The 22,550-nt window shown below is 43.3% G+C and overlaps 1 protein-coding gene across 2 annotated transcripts; it reads left to right on the top strand.

The window, feature by feature from the left end:
- Nucleotides 1-1,087: 1,087 nt before the first annotated feature.
- Nucleotides 1,088-21,023, top strand: LOC106542656 (D-serine dehydratase). 2 transcript variants are annotated; one of them, XM_087712371.1, is made up of 9 exons: nt 1,088-1,167; nt 3,208-3,251; nt 4,825-4,976; nt 5,318-5,598; nt 5,931-6,108; nt 12,819-12,940; nt 17,686-17,875; nt 19,948-20,053; nt 20,450-21,023. In XM_087712371.1, exons 3-9 carry the CDS (start codon nt 4,828-4,830, stop codon nt 20,537-20,539), a joined length of 1,116 nt encoding a protein of 371 aa, XP_087568497.1. In that variant the 5' UTR covers nt 1,088-1,167; nt 3,208-3,251; nt 4,825-4,827; the 3' UTR covers nt 20,540-21,023. The 2 variants fall into 2 exon arrangements, with proteins under 2 accessions (XP_087568497.1, XP_087568498.1); XM_087712372.1 differs by lacking the exons at nt 1,088-1,167; nt 3,208-3,251; nt 4,825-4,976 and adding an exon at nt 5,083-5,218.
- Nucleotides 21,024-22,550: the final 1,527 nt, after the last annotated feature.

The raw sequence follows: 22,550 nt of genomic DNA, 5'->3' as shown, positions 1-22,550 counted from the left end.
TTGTGTGTGTGTGTTTACATTGTGCATACACTGATTATATAATTTTATCCTTCTCTTATTAGACAGTATATATCTATGATTTTTATTACAATTATATATTTTTACACACACACACACACACACACACATATACATACATACATACATACATACATACATACATACATACATACATACATACATATATATATATATATATATATATATATATATATATATGCATCTGCTATATAATATACATTGTTTTTATTATAATTATTATAATAGTTATACATACATCCATATTTATACTTGCATCCATTTTTCCTTATTTATAATTCTGCTACAATTATAGTTGTGCAGATAGACAGATAGACAGACAGACAGACAGAAAGATAGATAGATGAGAGAGTGAGAATGGATGGATGATAGACAGATAGATAGAGAGAGAGAGGCAGGCAGACAGACAGACAGACAGACAGATGAGAAAGTGAGAATGGATGGATGATAGATTGAGAGAGAGATATGATAGACAGACAGATGAGAGTGAGAATGGATGGATGATAGATAGATAGAGAGAGAGAGAGAGGCAGGCAGACAGACAGACAGACAGGTAGATGAGAGAGTGAGAATGGGTGGATGATAGATAGATAGATAGATAGATAGATAGATAGATAGATAGATAGATAGATAGATAGATAGATAGATAGATAGATAGACAGACAGACAGACAGACAGACAGACAGACAGACAGACAGACAGACAGACAGACAGACAGACAGACAGACAGACAGACAGACAGATATGTTGGGAGAAAGAGACAGTCAAAAAGACAGACAGAAGATATATAGATGGATACGAGATGGATAGAATAGATAGATATGATAATATGCAATCTTTTATTCCATCTTGCAAAGGATTCCGTCGTCAGAGCTGCTTCGACCGGCTCTCTCCAGCCTACAACTTTCTCATGCAATAAACTTCAACACCCAGAACGCCTCGCGCTGGCCGGCTGAGCACCCTGGAACTTGCAGTCCTTGAGTGTTGCAAAAGGGGCGGACCTGCCCACTTGCTCATGTGACACCCCTCCCCCCCCCTCACTCCCAGCTGGACTTTGCCCAAGTCCGAAGGGCCGGTACGAAGTGACTCCCTCGCTGCTGCACCCTTCTTCTCCAAGCGTCCCGAGAGGTATGGAGGGTGCGAACTTGGCGTCTTTCGCTGGGACGCCTCCAAACGTTGCTTTAACTCTGGAGGTGATTGCGAGTCTGTAAGAAGTTTGCAAGGAGTTTGCTGAATGCACGGTCTGCAACCGGGCGCCCCAAAGCTGACAAATTAGAAATCAGCTTTGGAAATATAATAATGATGCATTTATATGTGTGTGTGCGTGTGTGCGTACGTGTGTGTGCGTGTGTGTATGTGTATATATGTGTATATATGTGTATATATGTATACATATGTATACATATGTATACATATGTATACATATGTATACATCATATGTATACATATTTATATATTTGCATCTCCATTTCCTTATTTGTAATATTATTATAATTACATATAATATAATATATATTGTATATAGTACAATACATACATCTATATGCATATTATATGTGTAATATGTAATATTTATTATATATGTACTATAATATAATACAATAGAAACCGTGGGAAGGCGGGGGGGGGGGGAAATCTTTGGAAAAACAGCCATTTTTTTTCCAATCTCATCCATTTTGTTTCAACAGATGGACTTCAACTCCCAGAATTCCACAGCCCGCAAAGGTGTGTGTGTGTGTGTGTGTGTGTGTGTGAGAGAGAGAGAGGGGGGGGGAGGGAGGGAGGGAGGGAGGGAGGGAGAGAGAGGGGGGGGGGAGGGAGAGAGAGAGAGAGAGATCCGTACATGCTGGCTGGGGAATTCTGGGATTTGAACTCGACATTTGCTTGCTGGGGGATTCTGGGTAGTGAAAATCCACTTGTTCTTCTTGGAGAATTGTGGGGCTGAAGTGTGTAACTTAATCAAGAGGAATTCTGGGAGTTGAAGTCCACCCATCTTAAAGTGGCCCAGACTTAAAAAAAACACCCCTCTGGTTTAATCTTATGGACTTCAATAATAGCAATTAGCCCTTAGACTTATATACCCCTTCATGGTGTTTCTACAGGTCTTCCTAAGCGGTTTACAGAGTCAGCATATTTGCCCCCCAACAATCTGAGTCCCCATTTTACCCACCTCGGAAGGACGGAAGGCTGAGTCAACCTTGAGCCGGTGAGATTCGAACTATTGGCAGTCGGCAGAGTTAGCCTGCAATACTGCATTCTAACTACTGTGTACCAAGGGTGATAGGGAAGGAAAAGAAAGGAAAGGAAGGAAGGAAGGAAGGAAGGGGAAAGGGAAAGGGGAAGGAAGGAAGGAAGGAAGGAAGGAAGGAAGGAAGGAAGGAAGGAAAAGAGGGAGGAAAATAGCAATAGCACTTATCACTTATATACCGCTTCATAGTGCTTCTCCAGCTCTTTCTAAGCGGTTCACAGAGTCAGCCTCTTTCCCCCAACAATCTGGGTCCTCATTTTACCCACCTCGGAAAGACGGAAGGCTGAGTCAGCCTTGAGCCTGGTGAGAGTCGAACTGTTTGCAGTCGGCAGAATTAGCCTGCAATACTACATTCTAACTACTGCGCACCATGGAAGGGAGGGAGAGAGGACAGTATCCCTTAGACTTATATACCCCTTCACAGTGCTTTTATAGCTCCCTCTAAGTGGTTTACAGAGCCAGCCTCTTGGCCCCCAACAATCCGGGTCCTCATTTTACCCACCTCGGAAGGACGGAAGGCTGAGTCAACCTTTGAGCCTGGTGAGATTCGAACTGCCAAATTGCAGGCAGCCGGCAATCAGCAGAAGTAGCCCTGCAGTACTCCACTCTAACCACTGCGCCACCTGTGGTTCTTTCTCCTTCGTTAAAGATTTGGGGCTACCGCGAATAAGTCCCTGCTAGGGAGGAGGACTTGTGCCGAAGTTGAGAGTGGTCTTTTTTGCGTATTTGTGCATTGCAATGGGTAAAAACTATGGGGCTAGCAGCAGGGGGGGGGCAGGGTCTCTCAGTCAAAGAAGCTTTGGATCCCTCTTAAACTGGCCAAGACCGCAAGGTGGTTTACAAGGGGGGGAAAAAAATAAAGGAATAGACATCACTGTGGGATATAAATCTAACCAATCCATCAATGTTTTACTCCGCAGATATTGGTCTGGTGATATCTTCAGAAACCTCATCACCTGTGGCTGTAGGTATACAATAATACAATAATACAATAGCAGAGTTGGGAGGGGCCTTGGAGGTCTTCTAGTCTCAGCTGGAATGCTGACATTTGGTCCTCCCTCGCAGGAAGGTTGTGAAATGTTATGGAAACAAAGCAGCATGAATAACACATTAAAATAGCATGGGAATAAATGAATAAATAAGGATCCTTGAGCTGAGATTTTTAAAAAAATATCTGCTAGTTTTACATTTTCACTGCCTCATTTAAAATACAAGCATAGTCCTCGTTTTATGACTGTTTAGTGACCGTTCAAAGTTACAACAACGGTGCAGAAGAAAGGAATTGTGACTGGTTTGATTCACAGTTATGGCCATTGCGGCCTCCGCATGGACACAACGTCAGCAGTCACACAGTTATGACGGTTGCTTTGCCCTGCGGTCATATGATGCGACCTTGTGGCAAGCCGAGTCGATGGGGAAGCCAGATTCGCTTAACAACCATGTGACTCACTTAACAACCATGGGGGTTCACTTAACAATGTGGCAAGAAAGGTTGTAGAATGGGGCAAAACTCACTTTACAACTGTCTCAGCAGTTGGAAATTTTGAGCTCAATTGCGGGCGTAAGTCGAGGACCCAGGACCGAAGCTGGGCAACGGACAGTACCTGGTGCTTTTTCTGCCAATCACAATGGCATTTGCAGTATACATGCAGACCTCGACTTATGACGTCCTAAACAAGGAAATTGTTAAGTGCATCAGGCTCGATTTCACGATCATTGCCGTCATTCAGTGAATCGGTCATTAAGTGAATCCGGCTTCCCCATTGACGGCATGTCGAAAGCCAGCAGGGAAGGTCACAAGTGGTGATCACGTGACCCGGGGATGTGGCAACCGTCGTAAAAATGTGCCATTTCCAAGTGCACAAATTCTGATTGTGTGACTGCAGGGATGGTTCAGTGGTCGTAATTGCGAGGACTGGTGACCATAGGGCCCTTTTAACGGTGGAAAACGGTGGAGGTCCCTTTTTTTCAGGGCTGATCTGATTTCAAACCGTCACTGAATGAGTGGTTGTAAGACGAGGATTACCTAAAAGGCACTTTGCTTGTTTTGGGTATGTGTCACCACACAACACAACCCCCACTAACAATTTTATTTTACTTGGGCCCCCTAGAAATTTCCCAGGGTCCCCAAAAACCCTTTTGGGGGATGAAAATGGGGGTGGATTAGAGTAGGGGGCCCCAATCCTGTGGCCCATTTGAACCCGGGGGGGGGCACACGAGGAGTGGGCGAGTGCCAGATGTTCATAACTCTTTGTGCAAGCTGAGTGTGCGCTATTTGCACAAATGGTGCTTCACGCGGGAGGGTGGGCACACATACACTCCGCCATCGCACAGAATCATCCCGTTTCTTCCCCCACCCCGGCCCGCTCATCCGCCAAGCCAGAAGGTTTGGGGGGGGGGGACCGCTGGACTAGATGACCTCTAGAGCCCTCTAGAGCCACCTTCTATCTCTGTGGTGGTGGGATTCGCTCCTCGGTCCCTTTCGGCAGCTCCTTGAACCCGGCACATCCTGACTTCCATCCGTGTTTCCCTCGCAGAGCATGTGGGAAGGGCGGTGCGTGGAGGATCTGCCCACTCCGGCCTTCACGGTGGATCTCGACGTAGCCACGAGGAACGCGGAGCGGATGCGGGAGCGTTGCCGGGCCCTGGGGGTGGCCCTCAGGCCCCACATGAAGACCCACAAGACCCTGTGAGTGGGAGGCCTCTCACCCCGCCACGCGCAGCTTGGTTCGCTCGCGGGGGGATCTTCCCTAGCGACATGAACAGCCCTGTCCCTCCTCCTCCTCCCTGCAAACATCCCTCCCTCCTAGCCCTGACGACGTTACCTGGTTGGGTCATGAAACGTCTGCAAGAATAAACGCCAAGCTCAGACCCACCGTTGTTGTCCACCTCCTCTTCCTCCTCCTTTCTAGCACTGATGATGTTCCCTAGGTGGGTCGTGAGATGTCCGCAAGGGGGGGGGGAAACCCAGCTCAGAGGGCGCCGGGCCCTCCCCCCCCTCCACTCATCCTTTCTTTGCGTCCCTCGCAGGGAAGCTGGGCGCCTCATGACGGGGGGCTCCCTGAGGGGAATCGTGGTCTCCACGCTGGCTGAAGCCCGGCACTTTGCGGAGGGGGGCTTCGACGACATCCTGTACGCCTACCCGCTGCCCTTCGACAAGGTGGATGCTTCCGCCTCCTTGGCGGAGAAGCTGGAGGCCTTCCAGGTGATGGTGGACAGCGCAGAGGCCCTGGAGCGGCTGAAGGGGAGGCCTCTGCGTACTGGGCAGCCCTGGAAAGTCTGGCTGAAGATCGACTGCGACAATGGACGAGGTACCCGCCCTCCCGCGGCTGCCCGTACAGGCAGTCCTCGACTTACGACCGCAACAGGGCTTTTGCCGCCAAGTGAGGCAGTTGCTAATCGAGCTGTTTTTGACCCATTTTGCAACCTTCCGTGACCTTCTGTCAAGCAGAGTCAACGAGGATTCACTTAATAACCGTGTCACCCACTTAACAACAACAGCCAGAAAGGTCGCAAAATGGGGCACAAAGCTCACTTGAAGACTGCCTCGCTTTGCAATGGATGTTTTGGGCTCAGTGGTGGCCGTAAGCCGAGGACTACCTGAGCGGTCGGGAATTTGGCCCCTTTCTCTGCTTTCTTGCAGCTGGCGTGAAAGCCTCGGACCCCGCAGCCGTGAAGCTGGCCAAGGCCGTCTCTGAGGGGGCCACGGAGCTGGTGGGCGTCTACGCCCATTGTGGGAACTCGTACGGGTGCCACGGCCTGTCGGAAATCCAGTCGGTCGCCAAAAAAACCACCGAGCTTGTCCTCAAGTTTATGGAGCAGTAAGTGTTTATTTGTTTATTTGTTTCTTGGAAGGGAAGGGAATGGAATGGAATAGAGAATGGAATAGAGTAAAATAGAATAGAATAGGAATAGGAATAGAATGGAGTGGAATAGGATAGGATAGGGTAGGGTAGGATAGGATAGGAATAGGAATAGAATATAGAATGGAATATAGAATGGAATATAGAATAGAATATAGAATGAAATGGAATAGAATAGAGTAAAATAGATTAGAATAGAATAGGAATAGAATATAGAATGGAATGGAATGGAATAGAATCGAGTAAAATAGAATAGAATAGGAATAGAATATAGAATGGAATGGAATAGAATAGAATCGAGTAAAAGAGAATAGAATAGAATAGAATAGAATAGAATAGAATAGAATATAGAATGGAATGGAATAGAATCGAGTAAACTAGAATAGAATAGGAATAGAATATAGAATGGAATGGAATAGAATAGAATCGAGTAAAAGAGAATAGAATAGAATAGGAATAGAATATAGAATGGAATGGAATAGAATAGAATCGAGTAAAAGAGAATAGAATAGAATAGAATAGAATATAGAATGGAATGGAATAGAATCGAGTAAACTAGAATAGAATAGGAATAGAATATAGAATGGAATGGAATAGAATAGAATCGAGTAAAAGAGAATAGAATAGAATAGGAATAGAATATAGAATGGAATGGAATAGAATAGAATCGAGTAAAAGAGAATAGAATAGAGTAGAATAAGAATAGGAATAGGAAGAAAATATAGAATTGAATGGAATAGAATAGAATCGAGTAAAATAGAATAGAATAGGAATAGAATATAGAATGGAATGGAATAGAATAGAATCGAGTAAAAGAGAATAGAATAGAATAGAATATAGAATGGAATGGAATAGAATCGAGTAAACTAGAATAGAATAGGAATAGAATATAGAATGGAATGGAATAGAATAGAATCGAGTAAAAGAGAATAGAATAGAATAGGAATAGAATATAGAATGGAATGGAATAGAATAGAATCGAGTAAAAGAGAATAGAATAGAATAGAATAGAATATAGAATGGAATGGAATAGAATCGAGTAAACTAGAATAGAATAGGAATAGAATATAGAATGGAATGGAATAGAATAGAATCGAGTAAAAGAGAATAGAATAGAATAGAATAGAATAGAATATGGAATGGAATAGAATGGAATAGAATCGAGTAAAATAGAATAGAATAGGAATAGAATATAGAATGGAATGGAATAGAATAGAATCGAGTAAAAGAGAATAGAATAGAGTAGAATAAGAATAGGAATAGGAATAAAATATAGAATTGAATGGAATAGAATAGAATCGAGTAAAATAGAATAGAATAGGAATAGAATATAGAATGGAATGGAATGGAATAGAATCGAGTAAAAGAGAATAGAATAGAGTAGAATAAGAATAGGAATAGGAATAAAATATAGAATTGAATGGAATAGAATAGAATCGAGTAAAATAGAATAGAATAGGAATAGAATATAGAATGGAATGGAATGGAATAGAATTGAGTAAAAGAGAATAGAATAGAATAGGAATAGAATATAGAATGGAATGGAATAGAATAGAATCGAGTAAAAGAGAATAGAATAGAATAGAATAGAATATAGAATGGAATGGAATAGAATCGAGTAAACTAGAATAGAATAGGAATAGAATATAGAATGGAATGGAATAGAATAGAATCGAGTAAAAGAGAATAGAATAGAATAGAATAGAATATAGAATGGAATGGAATAGAATGGAATAGAATCGAGTAAAATAGAATAGAATAGGAATAGAATATAGAATGGAATGGAATAGAATAGAATCGAGTAAAAGAGAATAGAATAGAGTAGAATAAGAATAGGAATAGGAATAAAATATAGAATTGAATGGAATAGAATAGAATCGAGTAAAATAGAATAGAATAGGAATAGAATATAGAATGGAATGGAATAGAATAGAATCGAGTAAAAGAGAATAGAATAGAATAGAATAGAATAGAATATAGAATGGAATGGAATAGAATGGAATAGAATCGAGTAAAATAGAATAGAATAGGAATAGAATATAGAATGGAATGGAATAGAATAGAATCGAGTAAAAGAGAATAGAATAGAGTAGAATAAGAATAGGAATAGGAATAAAATATAGAATTGAATGGAATAGAATAGAATCGAGTAAAATAGAATAGAATAGGAATAGAATATAGAATGGAATGGAATAGAATAGAATCGAGTAAAAGAGAATAGAATAGAATAGGAATAGAATATAGAATGGAATGGAATAGAATAGAATCGAGTAAAATAGAATAGAATAGGAATAGAATATAGAATGGAATGGAATAGAATCGAGTAAACTAGAATAGAATAGGAATAGAATATAGAATGGAATGGAATGGAATAGAATAGAATCGAGTAAAATAGAATAGAATAGGAATAGAATATAGAATGGAATGGAATAGAATAGAATCGAGTAAAATAGAATAGAATAGGAATAGAATATAGAATGGAATGGAATAGAATAGAATAGAATCGAGTAAAATAGAATAGAATAGGAATAGAATATAGAATGGAATGGAATAGAATAGAATCGAGTAAAATAGAATAGAATAGGAATAGAATATAGAATGGAATGGACTAGAATAGAATCGAGTAAAATAGAATAGAATAGGAATAGAATATAGAATGGAATGGAATAGAATAGAATCGAGTAAAATAGAATAGAATAGGAATAGAATATAGAATGGAATAGAATGGAATAGAATCGAGTAAAATAGAATAGAATAGGAATAGAATATAGAATGGAATGGAATAGAATAGAATCGAGTAAAATAGAATAGAATAGGAATAGAATATAGAATGGAATGGAATAGAATAGAATCGAGTAAAATAGAATAGAATAGGAATAGAATATAGAATGGAATGGAATAGAATAGAATCGAGTAAAATAGAATAGAATAGGAATAGAATATAGAATGGAATGGAATAGAATCGAGTAAAATAGAATAGAATAGGAATAGAATATAGAATGGAATGGAATAGAATAGAATCGAGTAAACTAGAATAGAATAGGAATAGAATATAGAATGGAATGGAATAGAACAGAATCGAGTAAAAGAGAATAGAATAGAATAGAATAGAATATAGAATGGAATGGAATAGAATAGAATCGAGTAAAATAGAATAGAATAGGAATAGAATATAGAATGGAATGGAATAGAATCGAGTAAAATAGAATAGAATAGGAATAGAATATAGAATGGAATGGAATAGAATAGAATCGAGTAAACTAGAATAGAATAGGAATAGAATATAGAATGGAATGGAATAGAACAGAATCGAGTAAAATAGAATAGAATAGGAATAGAATATAGAATGGAATGGAATAGAATAGAATCAAGTAAAATAGAATAGAATAGGAATAGAATATAGAATGGAATGGAATAGAGATTGGAATAAATAGAGAATAGATTAGATTAAATTAGAATAGAGGAGAGGAGAGTACAGAATAGGTTAGGATAGGATAGGATTCTTTATTGGCCAAGTGAGATTGGACACACAAGGAATTAGTCTTTGAGGCATATCAGTGTACATAAAGAAAAATAAAACACATTCATCATCAAGAATCACAAGATACAACACTTACTGATAGTCATAGGTTTCTAATAAGCACCCAAATCATACTAGGAAACAAATAATACAATATAAATTGTAAAGATACAAGCAACATGTTGTAGTCATAAGCAGGAGGAAATGGGTGATGGGAAGGATGAGAAGACTAATAGTAATTGTAATGCAGCCTTAGTGAATAGTTTGACGGTTTTGAGGGAATTATTTGTTTAGCAGAGTGATGGCATGGGAGGAAAAAACTGTCCTTGTGTCTAGTTGTCTTGGTGTGCAGTGCTCCGTAGCCTCGTTTTGAGGGTAGGAGTTGAAACAATTGATGTCCAGGATGCGAGGGGGTCTGTAGATATTTTCACGGCCCTCTTTTTGACTCCTGCAGTGTCCAGGTCCTCCATGGAAGGCAGGTTGGCAGTATTTTTTTTTTCCTGCAGTTCTGATTCTCCTCTGAAGTCCGTGTCTGTCTTGTTGGGTTGCAGAGCCAAACCACTGGTTTACTTAATTTATTTATTTATTTAATCACTGGTTTATTATTTTACAAATAAGATGACAAGCACGCCTTCCTCCTCCTATTTCCCCCACAACAACCCTGTGAGGTGTGTTGGGCACAGAGAGAGGATCTTCCCAAAAGTCACCCAGCCGGCTTTCGTGCCTAAAGTGGGACTAGGAGTCACCGTCTCCTGGCGACTGGCCCAAAGTCACCTGTTTAAGACAAGACTAGAACTCACTTCAGGATTATAACTCGTGCCCAGTTTTCATCTCATCCCCTCTTGTGCGTCTTTGGGCTGCAACATTTTTGTCCCTTTATTTTTTGTCCCTGCATTACAGCCAGTTCCCAATTCACAATCGGCAATGGAGTCCAAAACCTTGTTGCAAAGCAAGACCTTCGTTAAGTGAGTTTGGCTTGGCCACATGAAATTAATCTTTCTCGCCACCGTTGTTAAGCTCTTAACATGGTCGTTAAGTGAATCTGGCTTCCCCCTTTGACTGGTCAGAAGGGACGCTGCGACCGTTATAGATAGGAGTCAGCTGCCATGCCTCTGAGTGTGGATTGTGTGACACACACACACACACACACCCAGGGGAACGGTCGTTAAGTGTGGAACATGGTCCTCGGCGCATTTTTCAGTGCCGTCGCCAACTTTGAATGGTCGCTAAATGGGCTGTTGTAAGTCAAGGACCACCTGTATCTCTTGTTTTGGGGAAAATGCCTGTCTCTTGACAACCTCCCCCCCCCCAAAAAAGCCCCCCCCCTCCTAACCAGGCCTGGCCATCTAAACACCCTTTGCAAAGATCTGTTCAGATGCCCAATTCCGGTTAAAAGGCTGTAAAAGCTAATCCTTGTTTATTACATGGTGTAAATGTTTGAACCGAATTGGGGGGGAAAGGGGGGGGACACAAGATGTTTATTTGCAGGATTTTTCCATATACTCCCCCCTCCCTTCCTCCCAGCCCCTCCCCTCCCCAAGTCCTTCCCAGGAATTCAGGTGAGCTGAGGCCCCTTTGAAGTTGACCCTCTTCAAAGGTCCAGCAATGTCCAGGTGGCCTTTAGTGGCGTTTGTCCCCCCCTCCCCCACCTTTCCAGGGTCCCCCTCCTCCTCCTCCCACTGGGCTGGGAGGGTGGGATTTGAACCCTATAGAGAAAAAGAGGCTTTAGAGCTGGGGTTCAAAGAGGAATGGGAAAGGAAAGTTTTGCAGATCCTGGCAATGAATCGGAAAGGGGCAGCCCCATCAAAAGAGGGGGGGGGCTTTTCTCAGCTCCCCCCCCCAAAAAAGGAAAGGGAGGGAGGGAGGAAAGAGAAAGGAGGAAAGGAGGAGGGAAAGATAGAAGGAGGAGAGAAGGAGGAATTGCAGAAGGAAGGAGAGAGGAGGAAGGAGAGAAAGGGGGGAGGGAGGGAGGAAAGAGGAAGGAGGAAAGGAGGAGGGAAAGATAGAAGGAGGAGAGAAGGAGGAATGGCAGAAGGAAGGAGAGAGGAGGAAGGAGAGAAAGGGGGAGGGAGGGAGGAAAGAGGAAGGAGGAAAGGAGATGGGAAAGATAGAAGGAGGAGAGAAGGCGGAATGGCAGGAGGGAGGAAGGAGAGAAAGGAGGGAGGGAAGTGAGGGAGGGAAGAGAAAGAAGGAAAGGAGGAGAGAAGGAATGGCAGGAGGAAGGAGAGAAAGGAGGGAGGGAAGTGAGGGAGGAAAGAGAAAGAAGGAAAGGAGAGAAAGATAGAAGGAGGAGAGAAGGAGGAATGGCAGGAGGAAGGAGAGAAAGGAGAGAGGAAAAAGGAAGGAGGAAAGGAGATGGGAAAGATAGAAGGAGGAGAGAAGGAGGAATGGCAGGAGGAAGGAGGAAGGAGAGAAAGGAGGGAGGGAAGTGAGGGAGGAAAGAGAAAGGAGGAGAGGAGAGAAGGAGGAATGGCATATGAAGGAGAGAGGAGGAAGCAAGGAAAGGGGGAGGGAAAGGAGGAAAGAAAGAAAGGAGGAGAGGAATGGCAGAAGGAAGGAGAGTGGAGAAAGGAAAGAAAGGGGAGAGGGAAGGGGAGGGAGGAAAGAGAAAGGAGGAAAGGAGGAGAGAAAGATAGAAGGAGGCGAGAAGGAGGAATGCCAGAAGGAAGGAGGGAGGAGGAAGGAAAGAAAGTGGGGAAGGAAGAGTGGGAAGAATTAAGGAAGGAAGGAGAAAGAAGGAGAGGAGAGAAAGAAGGAAGGGGTGGTGGAAATAGGCGGAGGAAAAGGAAGGAGGGAGAAGAAAGGGAAGGAAGGAAGGAAGGAAGGAAGGAAGGAAGGAAGGAAGGAAGGAAGGAAGGAAGGAAAAGTCTCTCTCTCTGCAGCCACCATTCCTTCCTCACATTACTTCTCTCAATCGATCCACATTCCCACAATCGAAACACAACCAGGTTCTCCGGATCTGAGAATCTCTGTCACATGTTTCCAGGCTCCCTCCTTCCGGGTCAAATCTGCAGCTTGGGACCTTCGCTAAACGAACAGTCGTAAGTCGAGGACTGATGATAGGAACTGATAAAGTCGATTTAGCTTTGAATGGTTGTTAAATGGGCGTCTGTGATTCAGGAAGGACCATTTTGATTCCCCCCCACAGGCTCCGGGAAGCCGGGGTGCCCTGTCCGAAATCCAGCATCGGCTCCACGCCCTCCTGCAGCCACCCGGTGCCCGCCATGGGCCAGCTCAGCGAAGTCCACCCGGGAAATTATATTTTTTACGGTCAGTGATGCCCCTCGAAATGACCGATCTTCCCCTCTGCCGTGGGACCATCTGGATGTCCTCTCTTTAACCCCTCGTGCAGGCTGGGCATTGTTCTATGATTTAATTTTGTTTTATATTTTTGTGTCATATTTTTAATATTTTATTTTATTGTTTTCCTTTATTTTATTATTTTGCTTTATTTTATTATTTTGCTTTATTTTATTATTTTGCTTTATTTTATTATTTTGCTTTATTTTATTATTTTGCTTTATTTTATTATTTTGCTTTATTTTATCATTTTGCTTTATTTTATTATTTTGCTTTATTTTATTATTTTGCTTTATTATTTTACTATTTTGCTTTATTATTTTACTATTTTGCTTTATTTTATTATTTTGCTTTATTTTATTATTTTGCTTTATTATTTTATTATTTTGCTTTATTTTATTATTTTGCTTTATTTTATTATTTTGCTTTATTTTATTATTTTGCTTTATTATTTTATTATTTTGCTTTATTTTATCATTTTGCTTTATTTTATTATTTTGCTTTATTATTTTACTATTTTGCTTTATTTTATTATTTTGCTTTATTTTATTATTTTGCTTTATTTTATTATTTTGCTTTATTTTATTATTTTGCTTTATTTTATTATTTTGCTTTATTTTATTATTTTGCTTTATTTTATTATTTTGCTTTATTTTATTTTATATTTTATGTAATTTGCTTATATTTTACTTATTTATTTTCATTTTATTAATTTTTTACTATTTTATTATTTATTTTATTTATTAGTTTTATTCTATTTTTATATTCTGCTTTGTTTTATTTTTTATTTATTTTATGTTTTCATTTTTTATTATTTTATATTTATATTTTATATATTTTTTTTAATTTTTTATCCCTTTATTATTATTTATTATTTTTAAAAATCAAGGTGGCAAACATCTCTTAACACTCCTTCCTCCTCCTCCTCACTTCCACCCAACAACCACCCTGTGAGGTGGGCTGAGCTGAACTGAGAGAGAAGGGGGGGCGAGGGCTTTCGTGCCTAAGGCGGGACTAGAACTCCCCGTCCCCCACTTTCTAGCCGGGTGCCTTCACCGCCAGTCCAGACCAGCTCTCTCATTTCCAGGCTAAGCAAATGCAGGTGTTCAGCCTAACGCCTCCCATGTGTGGGCTCCCCTGCCTCGGGCCTTCTGCCAGAGAGGGACCAGGGAGGAGGAAGGGAGCGCCAGGAAAAACCGAGGGAGGACGGCGGGCGGGGGGGGGGGGGATGACAGCGAAGATCCTGCTGGTTTTCATTAGGGATGGGCAGCCAAAATGGCCGTTTGGGAGCTTCAGAGCTCATCTCTACTCTAACCTCTTTCATACAGGAAATATATAAAATTAGAGGTGTATGGACTGTAGATAATTCATGGAGAAAGAGAGAGAGAGAGGTGATAGATAGATAGATAGATAGATAGATAGATAGATAGATAGATAGATAGATAGATAGATAGATAGATAGATAGATAGATAGATAGATGATAGATAGATAGATAATAGATAGATAGATGATAGATGATGATGATGATGATAGATAGATAGATAGATGATAGATAGATAGACAGAATAGATAGATAGATAGATAGATAGATAGATAGATAGATGATAGATGATAGATAGATGATAGATAAATGATGATAGATAGATAGATAGATAGATAGATAGATAGATAGATGATGATAGATAGATAGAATAGATAGATGATAGATAGATGATAGATAGATAGATAGATAGATAGATAGATAGATGATAGATAGATGATGATAGATAGATAGATAGATAGATAAATAGATAGATAGATAGATAGATAGATAGATAGATAGATAGATAATGATGAAGATAGATAGATAGATAGATAGATAGATAGATAGATAGATAGATAGATAGATAGATAGATAGATAGATAGATGATAGATAGATGATGATAGATAGATAGATAGATAGATAGATGATGATGAAGATAGATAGATAGATAGATAGATAGATAGATAGATAGATAGATAGATAGACAGATAGATAGATAGATAGATAATAGGTATGTAGATAGATATGGATGGTGAGTAGGATGTATGGATATGAAGAGAGAGAGGGAGAGGGAGGGAGAGAGAGAGAGAGATACCGGTAGATAGATAAAGGGATGGAGGGAGGGATGTGGAGAGAGAGGGGAGAGGGGGAAGGGATAGGTAGACAGACAGACAGACAGATGACAGACAGATAGATAGATAGATATAGACATCAAAAATTATATAAAATTATATAGATACATAGAGGCAAAGATGAATAGATAGAATATAAGTATATAAAATAATATACAAATGGAAAATACCCTATGTAAATTACATTCCCACTTAAATATATTTAAATGCATTTACCTTCAAAATACATTCACATGCACATAAAATACATTTATGTGTAAAATATTGAGATGTAAAATAACAGATTTCTTCCATCCCCTTGAGAGCAAGAAATAATGTACATTTATTCCCCAAACAACACCCTAGCCAGGTAGTCTCATATAAGCGAAAAGGAGGGCTGGTCCAAATTCATCCCTTGAGCGTTGGGTTCAAGGGAAAGGGGAATGATTTGAACCCAGGTCTTCCTGCTTCTCACTCCCTTTCCTCTTCTGAGGAAGAGGCGCAAGGTGGCGCAGTGGTTAAAATGCAGCACTGCAGGCTACTGCTAGATCAGCAGGTCAGCGGTTCAAATCTCACCGGCTCAGGGTTGACTCAGCCTTCCATCCTTCCGAGGTGGGTAAAATGAGGACCCGGATTGTTGTTGGGGGGCGATATGCTGACTCTCTGTAAACCGCTTAGAGAGGGCTGAAAGGCCTATGAAGCGGTATATAAGTCTACTGCTATTGCTATTGCTATTGCTATTGCTATTTTAGGAATGAGAGTCCATGTTTTGCACCTTAGCAACTTGAAGATGGGTGGACTTCAATTCCCAGAATTCCCCAGCCACCATTAGGCTGGGGAATTCTGGGAGTTGTAGTCCACCCATTAGGCTGGGGAATTCTGGGAGTTGTAGTCCACCCATTAAGCTGGGGAACTCTGGGAGTTGAAGTCCACCCATTAAGCTGGGGAACTCTGGGAGTTGAAGTCCACCCATTAGGCTGGGGGATTCTGGGAGTTGAAGTCCACCCATTAGGCTGGGGGATTCTGGGACTTGAAGTCCACCCATTAGGTTGGGGGATTCTGGGACTTGAAGTCTACCCATTAGGCTGGGGGATTCTGGGAGTTGAAGTCCACCCATTAGGCTGGGGGATTCTGGGACTTGAAGTCCACCCATTAGGCTGGGGAATTCTGGGAGTTGTAGTCCACCCATTAGGCTGGGGAATTCTGGGAGTTGTAGTCCACCCATTAAGCTGGGGAACTCTGGGAGTTGAAGTCCATCCATTAGGCTGGGGGATTCTGGGAGTTGAAGTCCACCCATTAGGCTGGGGATTCTGGGACTTGAAGTCCACCCATTAGGTTGGGGGATTCTGGGACTTGAAGTCTACCCATTAGGCTGGGGAACTCTGGGAGTTGAAGTCCACCCATTAGGCTGGGGGATTCTGGGAGTTGAAGTCCACCCATTAGGCTGGGGAACTCTGGGAGTTGAAGTCCACCCATTAGGCTGGGGGATTCTGGGAGTTGAAGTCCACCCATTAGGCTGGGGAATTCTGGGAGTTGTAGTCCACCCATTAAGCTGGGGAACTCTGGGAGTTGAAGTCCACCCATTAAGCTGGGGAACTCTGGGAGTTGAAGTCCACCCATTAGGCTGGGGGATTCTGGGAGTTGAAGTCCACCCATTAGGCTGGGGAACTCTGGGAGTTGAAGTCCACCCATTAGGCTGGGGGATTCTGGGAGTTGAAGTCCACCCATTAGGCTGGGGAATTCTGGGAGTTGTAGTCCACCCATTAAGCTGGGGAACTCTGGGAGTTGAAGTCCACCCATTAAGCTGGGGAACTCTGGGAGTTGAAGTCCACCCATTAGGCTGGGGGATTCTGGGAGGGATTCTGGGAGTTGAAGTCCACCCATTAGGCTGGGGGATTCTGGGACTTGAAGTCCACCCATTAGGCTGGGGAATTCTGGGAGTTGTAGTCCACCCATTAGGCTGGGGAATTCTGGGAGTTGTAGTCCACCCATTAAGCTGGGGAACTCTGGGAGTTGAAGTCCACCCATTAAGCTGGGGAACTCTGGGAGTTGAAGTCCATCCATTAGGCTGGGGGATTCTGGGAGTTGAAGTCCACCCATTAGGCTGGGGATTCTGGGACTTGAAGTCCACCCATTAGGTTGGGGGATTCTGGGACTTGAAGTCTACCCATTAGGCTGGGGAACTCTGGGAGTTGAAGTCCACCCATTAGGCTGGGGGATTCTGGGAGTTGAAGTCCACCCATTAGGCTGGGGAACTCTGGGAGTTGAAGTCCACCCATTAGGCTGGGGGATTCTGGGAGTTGAAGTCCACCCATTAGGCTGGGGTATTCTGGGAATTGAAGTCCACCCGTTTGGCTGGGGAATTCTGGGAGTTGAAGTCCACCCGTTTGGCTGGGGAATTCTGGGAGTTGAAGTCCACCCATTAGGCTGGGGGATTCTGGGAGTTGAAATCCACCCATTAGGCTGGGGGATTCTGGGAGTTGAAGACCTTCATATCCCTCCGACACAATCACCCTGCAAAGTAGGCCGGTGGGGGGGGGAAAGACCACGAGTGGCTCCATGGATTTCCTTCCCTTCTAGATCTCCAGCAGACGATGATTGGCTCCTGCCAGCTTGAGGACGTGGCCGTACGAGTCTGGACACGAGTGATTGGTCACTACCCACACCGCAACCAGTTACTGGTGGACTGCGGATGGACAGGGTTGAGCCTGGACAGCCTGGGTCAGCTGCCCACCGGCTTTGCCCTGGTGGACGGCCACCCAGACCTCAAGTAACGGAGCTATAATTCCCGGACACCTGATCCTTCCTTTCCATCCCTCCCTGCTTCCCACTGGAGACGGTCATCCTATCAAGATATCTGTCCATCGGTCTCTTTACGCCTCCCAGATCTCTCTCTCTCTCTCTCTCTGCCTGTCTACCTGTCCACAGGTGGTCCTCGACATATGACCACAACTGAGTTCAAAGGTTTTGTCGCTAAGCCAGACGGTTGTTAATGAGTTCAGTTCCGTCTCAATGACCTTTCTTGCCACAGTTGTTAAGTGAATCCCTGCAATTAGTCACACGATTGTTAAGTATTTAACAACTTAAGTTGTTAGGTGAGTCTGGCTTCCCCATGGACTTTGGCCGTCAGGCGGTCTCAAGAGGGACCCTGGGGGCACTGCGACCGTCGTAAATATGTACCAGTTGCCAAGCGGCTGGATTTTGATCACGTGACCGCAGGGAAATGCTGCAATGGTCGTAAATGTGAAAAATGGTCAAGTCACTTTTTCAGTGCCCCTAAGAGAACAGTTGTGAGTCGAGGAATACCTGTATTCAGTTATCTGCTACAATATTTATCTGTTTGTCATTGCGTCCGTATTCCTCGATCTATTACCTATCATTTATCTATATTTTCTATCATTTCTATCTTTTGTCTATTATCTATCTATCTCTCTGCCTGTCCGTCCATCTGTCCGTCCATCCATCCATCCATCAATCTAAATTTATTGGCCTATCTATCATCTATCTATCTATTTATCCTATTTCTCTCTCTCTCTCTCTCTCTCTCTCTATCTATCTATCTATCTATCTATCTATCTCGCTATCTATCCTATCTCTCTCTCTCTCTCTCTCTCTCTCTCTCTCTCTCTCTCTCTATCTATCTATCTATCTATCTCGCTACCTATCCTATCTAGCTATCTCTATTTAGCCTATCTATCCATCTATTTATCCTATCTATCTGTCTGTCTGTCTGTCTGTCTGTCTATCTATCTATCTATCTATCTATCTATCTATCTATCTATCTATCCTATCTAGCTATATTTATCCTATTTATCCTATCTATCTATCTATCTATCTATCTATCTATCTATCTATCTATCTATCTATCTATCTATCTATCTATCTATCTCTATCTTGCTATCTATCCTGTCTAGCTATATTTATCCTATCTATCTATTTATCCTATCCTATCCTATCCCATCCCATCCATCCATCCATCCATCCATCCATCCATCCATCCATCCATCTATCTATCTATCTCCACCGATCCATCCATCCATCCATCTATCATATCTAAATCTATTTATGTATTATCTATCATTTACCTAATTTTTTTTTTCATTTATTATATAGCAATATTCATCCGTCCGTCTGTCTGTCTGTCTATCTCAACAAGTATTTATAAGCGGCCCCAATCCATATAGCATGCATAATAATAATAATAATACTTTTTTTTTATTTAAAAAAATCACTCTATAAGGTATAACCTTCAGGGCCAGGGGTCACTGGGAGACTGAGCGGGGACCCCTTCAGTTCCTTCCTGAAAGCAAAAGGGCTTCGGTGCAGCTGGGCCACCACCAGGAAGCCCCCGTCTTCCCACCTCTGGCCTTCAGCCCCTGCCCCCACAGTTGAGCCCCAAATTTCCGTTGCTAAGTGAAACATTTGTTAAATGAGGTTTGCCCCATTTTATGACTCTTTGTGCCACAGTTGTTAAGTGAATCTGGCTTCCCCATGACTTTGCTGGTCAGAAGGTCTTAAAATGTGATCACATGACCCCGGGACACTGCAACCGTCGTAAATACGAATCAACTGCCAAGCGTCCGCAGGGGTGCGTGTACTGCAATGGTCGTTAAGTGTGAAAAATGTTCCTAACTTCAGACGACCACTAAATGAACCGTTTATAAGTCGAGCACTACCTGTGTAGGGTCTCCCGCCTTGCGCAGGGGGTCAGACTAGATGACCTCTAAGATCCCTTCCAACCCTAGGACTCTATGAAAGGGCAAGTCCTCAGAAGAAGAGCCCTCATTGGCAGAACGGAGGTCGTATCCCGAAGGAAAAACAGCTCCCGATCTTCTTTTGCAGGTTGGTGGCCATGACTCAGGAACACGGAAAAATCGAACCCATGACCGGGATACTGGATTTTGCCAAGTTCCCCTTGGGCAGCCTTCTGGCTCTGATCCCTTACCACGTGAGTCCGGCTTGGACCTAGAAACGGGCTGCCCCCTCCTGGCCTGCTTGTTCCTGATCTAAACGCTCCCGGAGTCGCATTCACACAATCCATTTAGCCTGGATTCTGAATCTTCCGTTTTCCCCCGCCACTTTGAACAATGCCCAGCACCCTAAATTAACCAACCTGGCAACATTCCCATGACATTCAGCCACAAAACGACCCTAACCCAGGTTAACCCCAATCAGGATCTTTTTCTTTTCCCCCAGGTTGTGTGAATGCATCTGCTGGGCCGTTTTGGGGGTTTTTTTTGACCCTGGGAAGTGCGTTTGCAGCTAATTGTGTTTCTCATTGTCTTGTTTCTCTCCCTTCCTCTTTGCAACATGGGGGCACCCACTCACCCCCCGCTCTGCCCAGGCGTGTGCCACGGCCGCGATGCACCCCGTCTTCTTCGTCCACCGCGGGGGCCGTGTGGTGGAGACGTGGAAGCCGGTGCGAGGCTGGTGAAAAGACAAGATGAAGAAGATCCTGGCTTGTACAATCATTTGAGGGTCCCACAAATCGTTTGAACAAGGGAATGTCCGGTTTACAACTTTGCAAGATCTGAATTGTCAACTTACTTGTAGGTAAAGTCCAGTTGTAGTTAAGGTCAAGCCAGGAGCCCCCTGGTTGCTGAACCATCCAATTCCTATCAAGCCACGAATGGTGGCTTGTAAAGACATGACCAACTTAAGTCAGTGAAACAATTCTGTTTGTAAAAAGAGAGATTTCCTCCCCCCCCCCACAAAAAAAGTACTGGTTGTCCTTGACATACATCCGTTGCTAAATGAGACCCTTGTTAACTGAGTTCTGCCCCGTTTTACGATGTTTCTTGCCACCCCCGTTGTTAAGCGAACCCCTGCGGTCGTTAAGTTAGTCACACGGTCGCGAAGTGAATCTGGCTTCTCCGTTGGCTTTGCTTGTCAGAAGGTCGCAAAAGGGGATCACGCGACACCCCCTCTTGGGAAACTCAGGCCATCATAAGAGCCGAGGTGGCGCAGTGGTTAGGGTGCAGTACTGAAGGCCACTACAGCTGACTGTTATCTGCAGTTCAGCGGTTCTAATCTCACCTGCTCAGGGTTGACTCAGCCTTCCATCCTTCCGAGGTGGATGAAATGAGGACCCGGATTGTTGTTGGGGGCAATATGCTGACTCTGTAAACCGCTTAGAGAGGGCTGAAAGCCCTATGAAGCGGTATATAAGTCTAACTGCTATTGCTATTGCTATAAATATGAACCTGTTCCCAATGGTTTGTGACGGTTGTGTGGAAAATGGTCAGTGATGTTGTGAACAGTCGCTAAACGAATGGTTGTAAGTGTGCAAAGCCCTTGAGGGAGGAGAGAGGAGCTCTTTTCTCACCAGGCAGAGGATTAGGGGTAGAGTAGTCCCCCCCCCCCTCCCCCTTGAGGTGTAGGCTGGGTAGATGGACTCAGGCCTGATCCCACACGCTCGAAACCTAGTTTAAATCTTTGCAGTTTTCGGGACCACCTAACTGGCATTCGTGTTCCAGAGGGGGGGGTCACATGGAGACACCCTCCAAATTGGAAATTAAGGCAGTCTTCCCTAGTGGGAAGGTGAAACGCTGCAAAGAGGCGTTGCAAATAGTGGCCACGCCCACTCTCTTGCAATTTGATACCCCCCCAAGGATTCCCCCCTTTTTTTTTGCTGCTGTGTGACCCCAAAATTCAGATTCTGCCCCCAAAACTGAAGACTAAGGACAATTCTAAGCCTTGGAATAGTTTCGATTCCCAGAAGTCCGTTCTTCTTAATGGATGCCGACGGGGGGATTCTGGGAGTGGGAGTCCCCCCCCCTCTTAAAGCATGCAGGCTGGGGGATTCTGGGAGTGGAAGTCCTCCCCTCTCAAAGCATCCTGGCTGGGGGATTCTGGGAGTGGAAGTCCTCCCCTCTCAAAGCATCCTGGCTGGTGGATTCTGGGTGTTGGAGTCCCCCCCTCTTAAAGCATCCTGGCTGGGGGATTCTGGGAGTGGAAGTCCTCCCCTCTTAAAGCATCCTGGCTGGTGGATTCTGGGTGTTGGAGTCCTCCCCTCTTAAAGCATCCTGGCTGGGGGATTCTGGAATTCAAAGTCCACTCATCTTAACATTTCTGATGTTGACAAATGCTCCAACTTGTCCTGCACCCCAAATTTGTATTTTTCGATGCACAGAATCAAAATCAGTGTTGCAGTTTTCTGCATGCAATTCCACATAGCTAAGGGGCCATTGGTCCGTCCATGCTGGTTCTTGGGAAGAATTCGGAGAGAAGCAAGCTAGAACTAAGGGGAAACTTCCTAACAGTGAGAACAATTAATCCATGGAACAGCTTCCCTCTGGAAGTTGTCGGTGCTACACAAGGCTTTTAAGAGGAGACGGGACAGCCGTTTCCCCCAGATGGAGTAAGGACTCTTGCCTAAGCAGCGGGTTGGACTAAATGACCACCAGGGTCCCCTTCCAACTCTGTTATTCTTCTATAAGCAGAAT

Source organism: Thamnophis sirtalis, unplaced genomic scaffold (genome assembly GCF_051295495.1).
Source record: "Thamnophis sirtalis isolate CommonGarterSnake01/CBP01778 unplaced genomic scaffold, rThaSir2_p1.2 scaffold_4, whole genome shotgun sequence".
In the NCBI taxonomy this organism is placed as follows: domain Eukaryota; kingdom Metazoa; phylum Chordata; class Lepidosauria; order Squamata; family Natricidae; genus Thamnophis; species Thamnophis sirtalis.
Note: the sequence above shows the minus strand (reverse complement) of the source record. Positions and strands in the feature narration are given on the sequence as shown.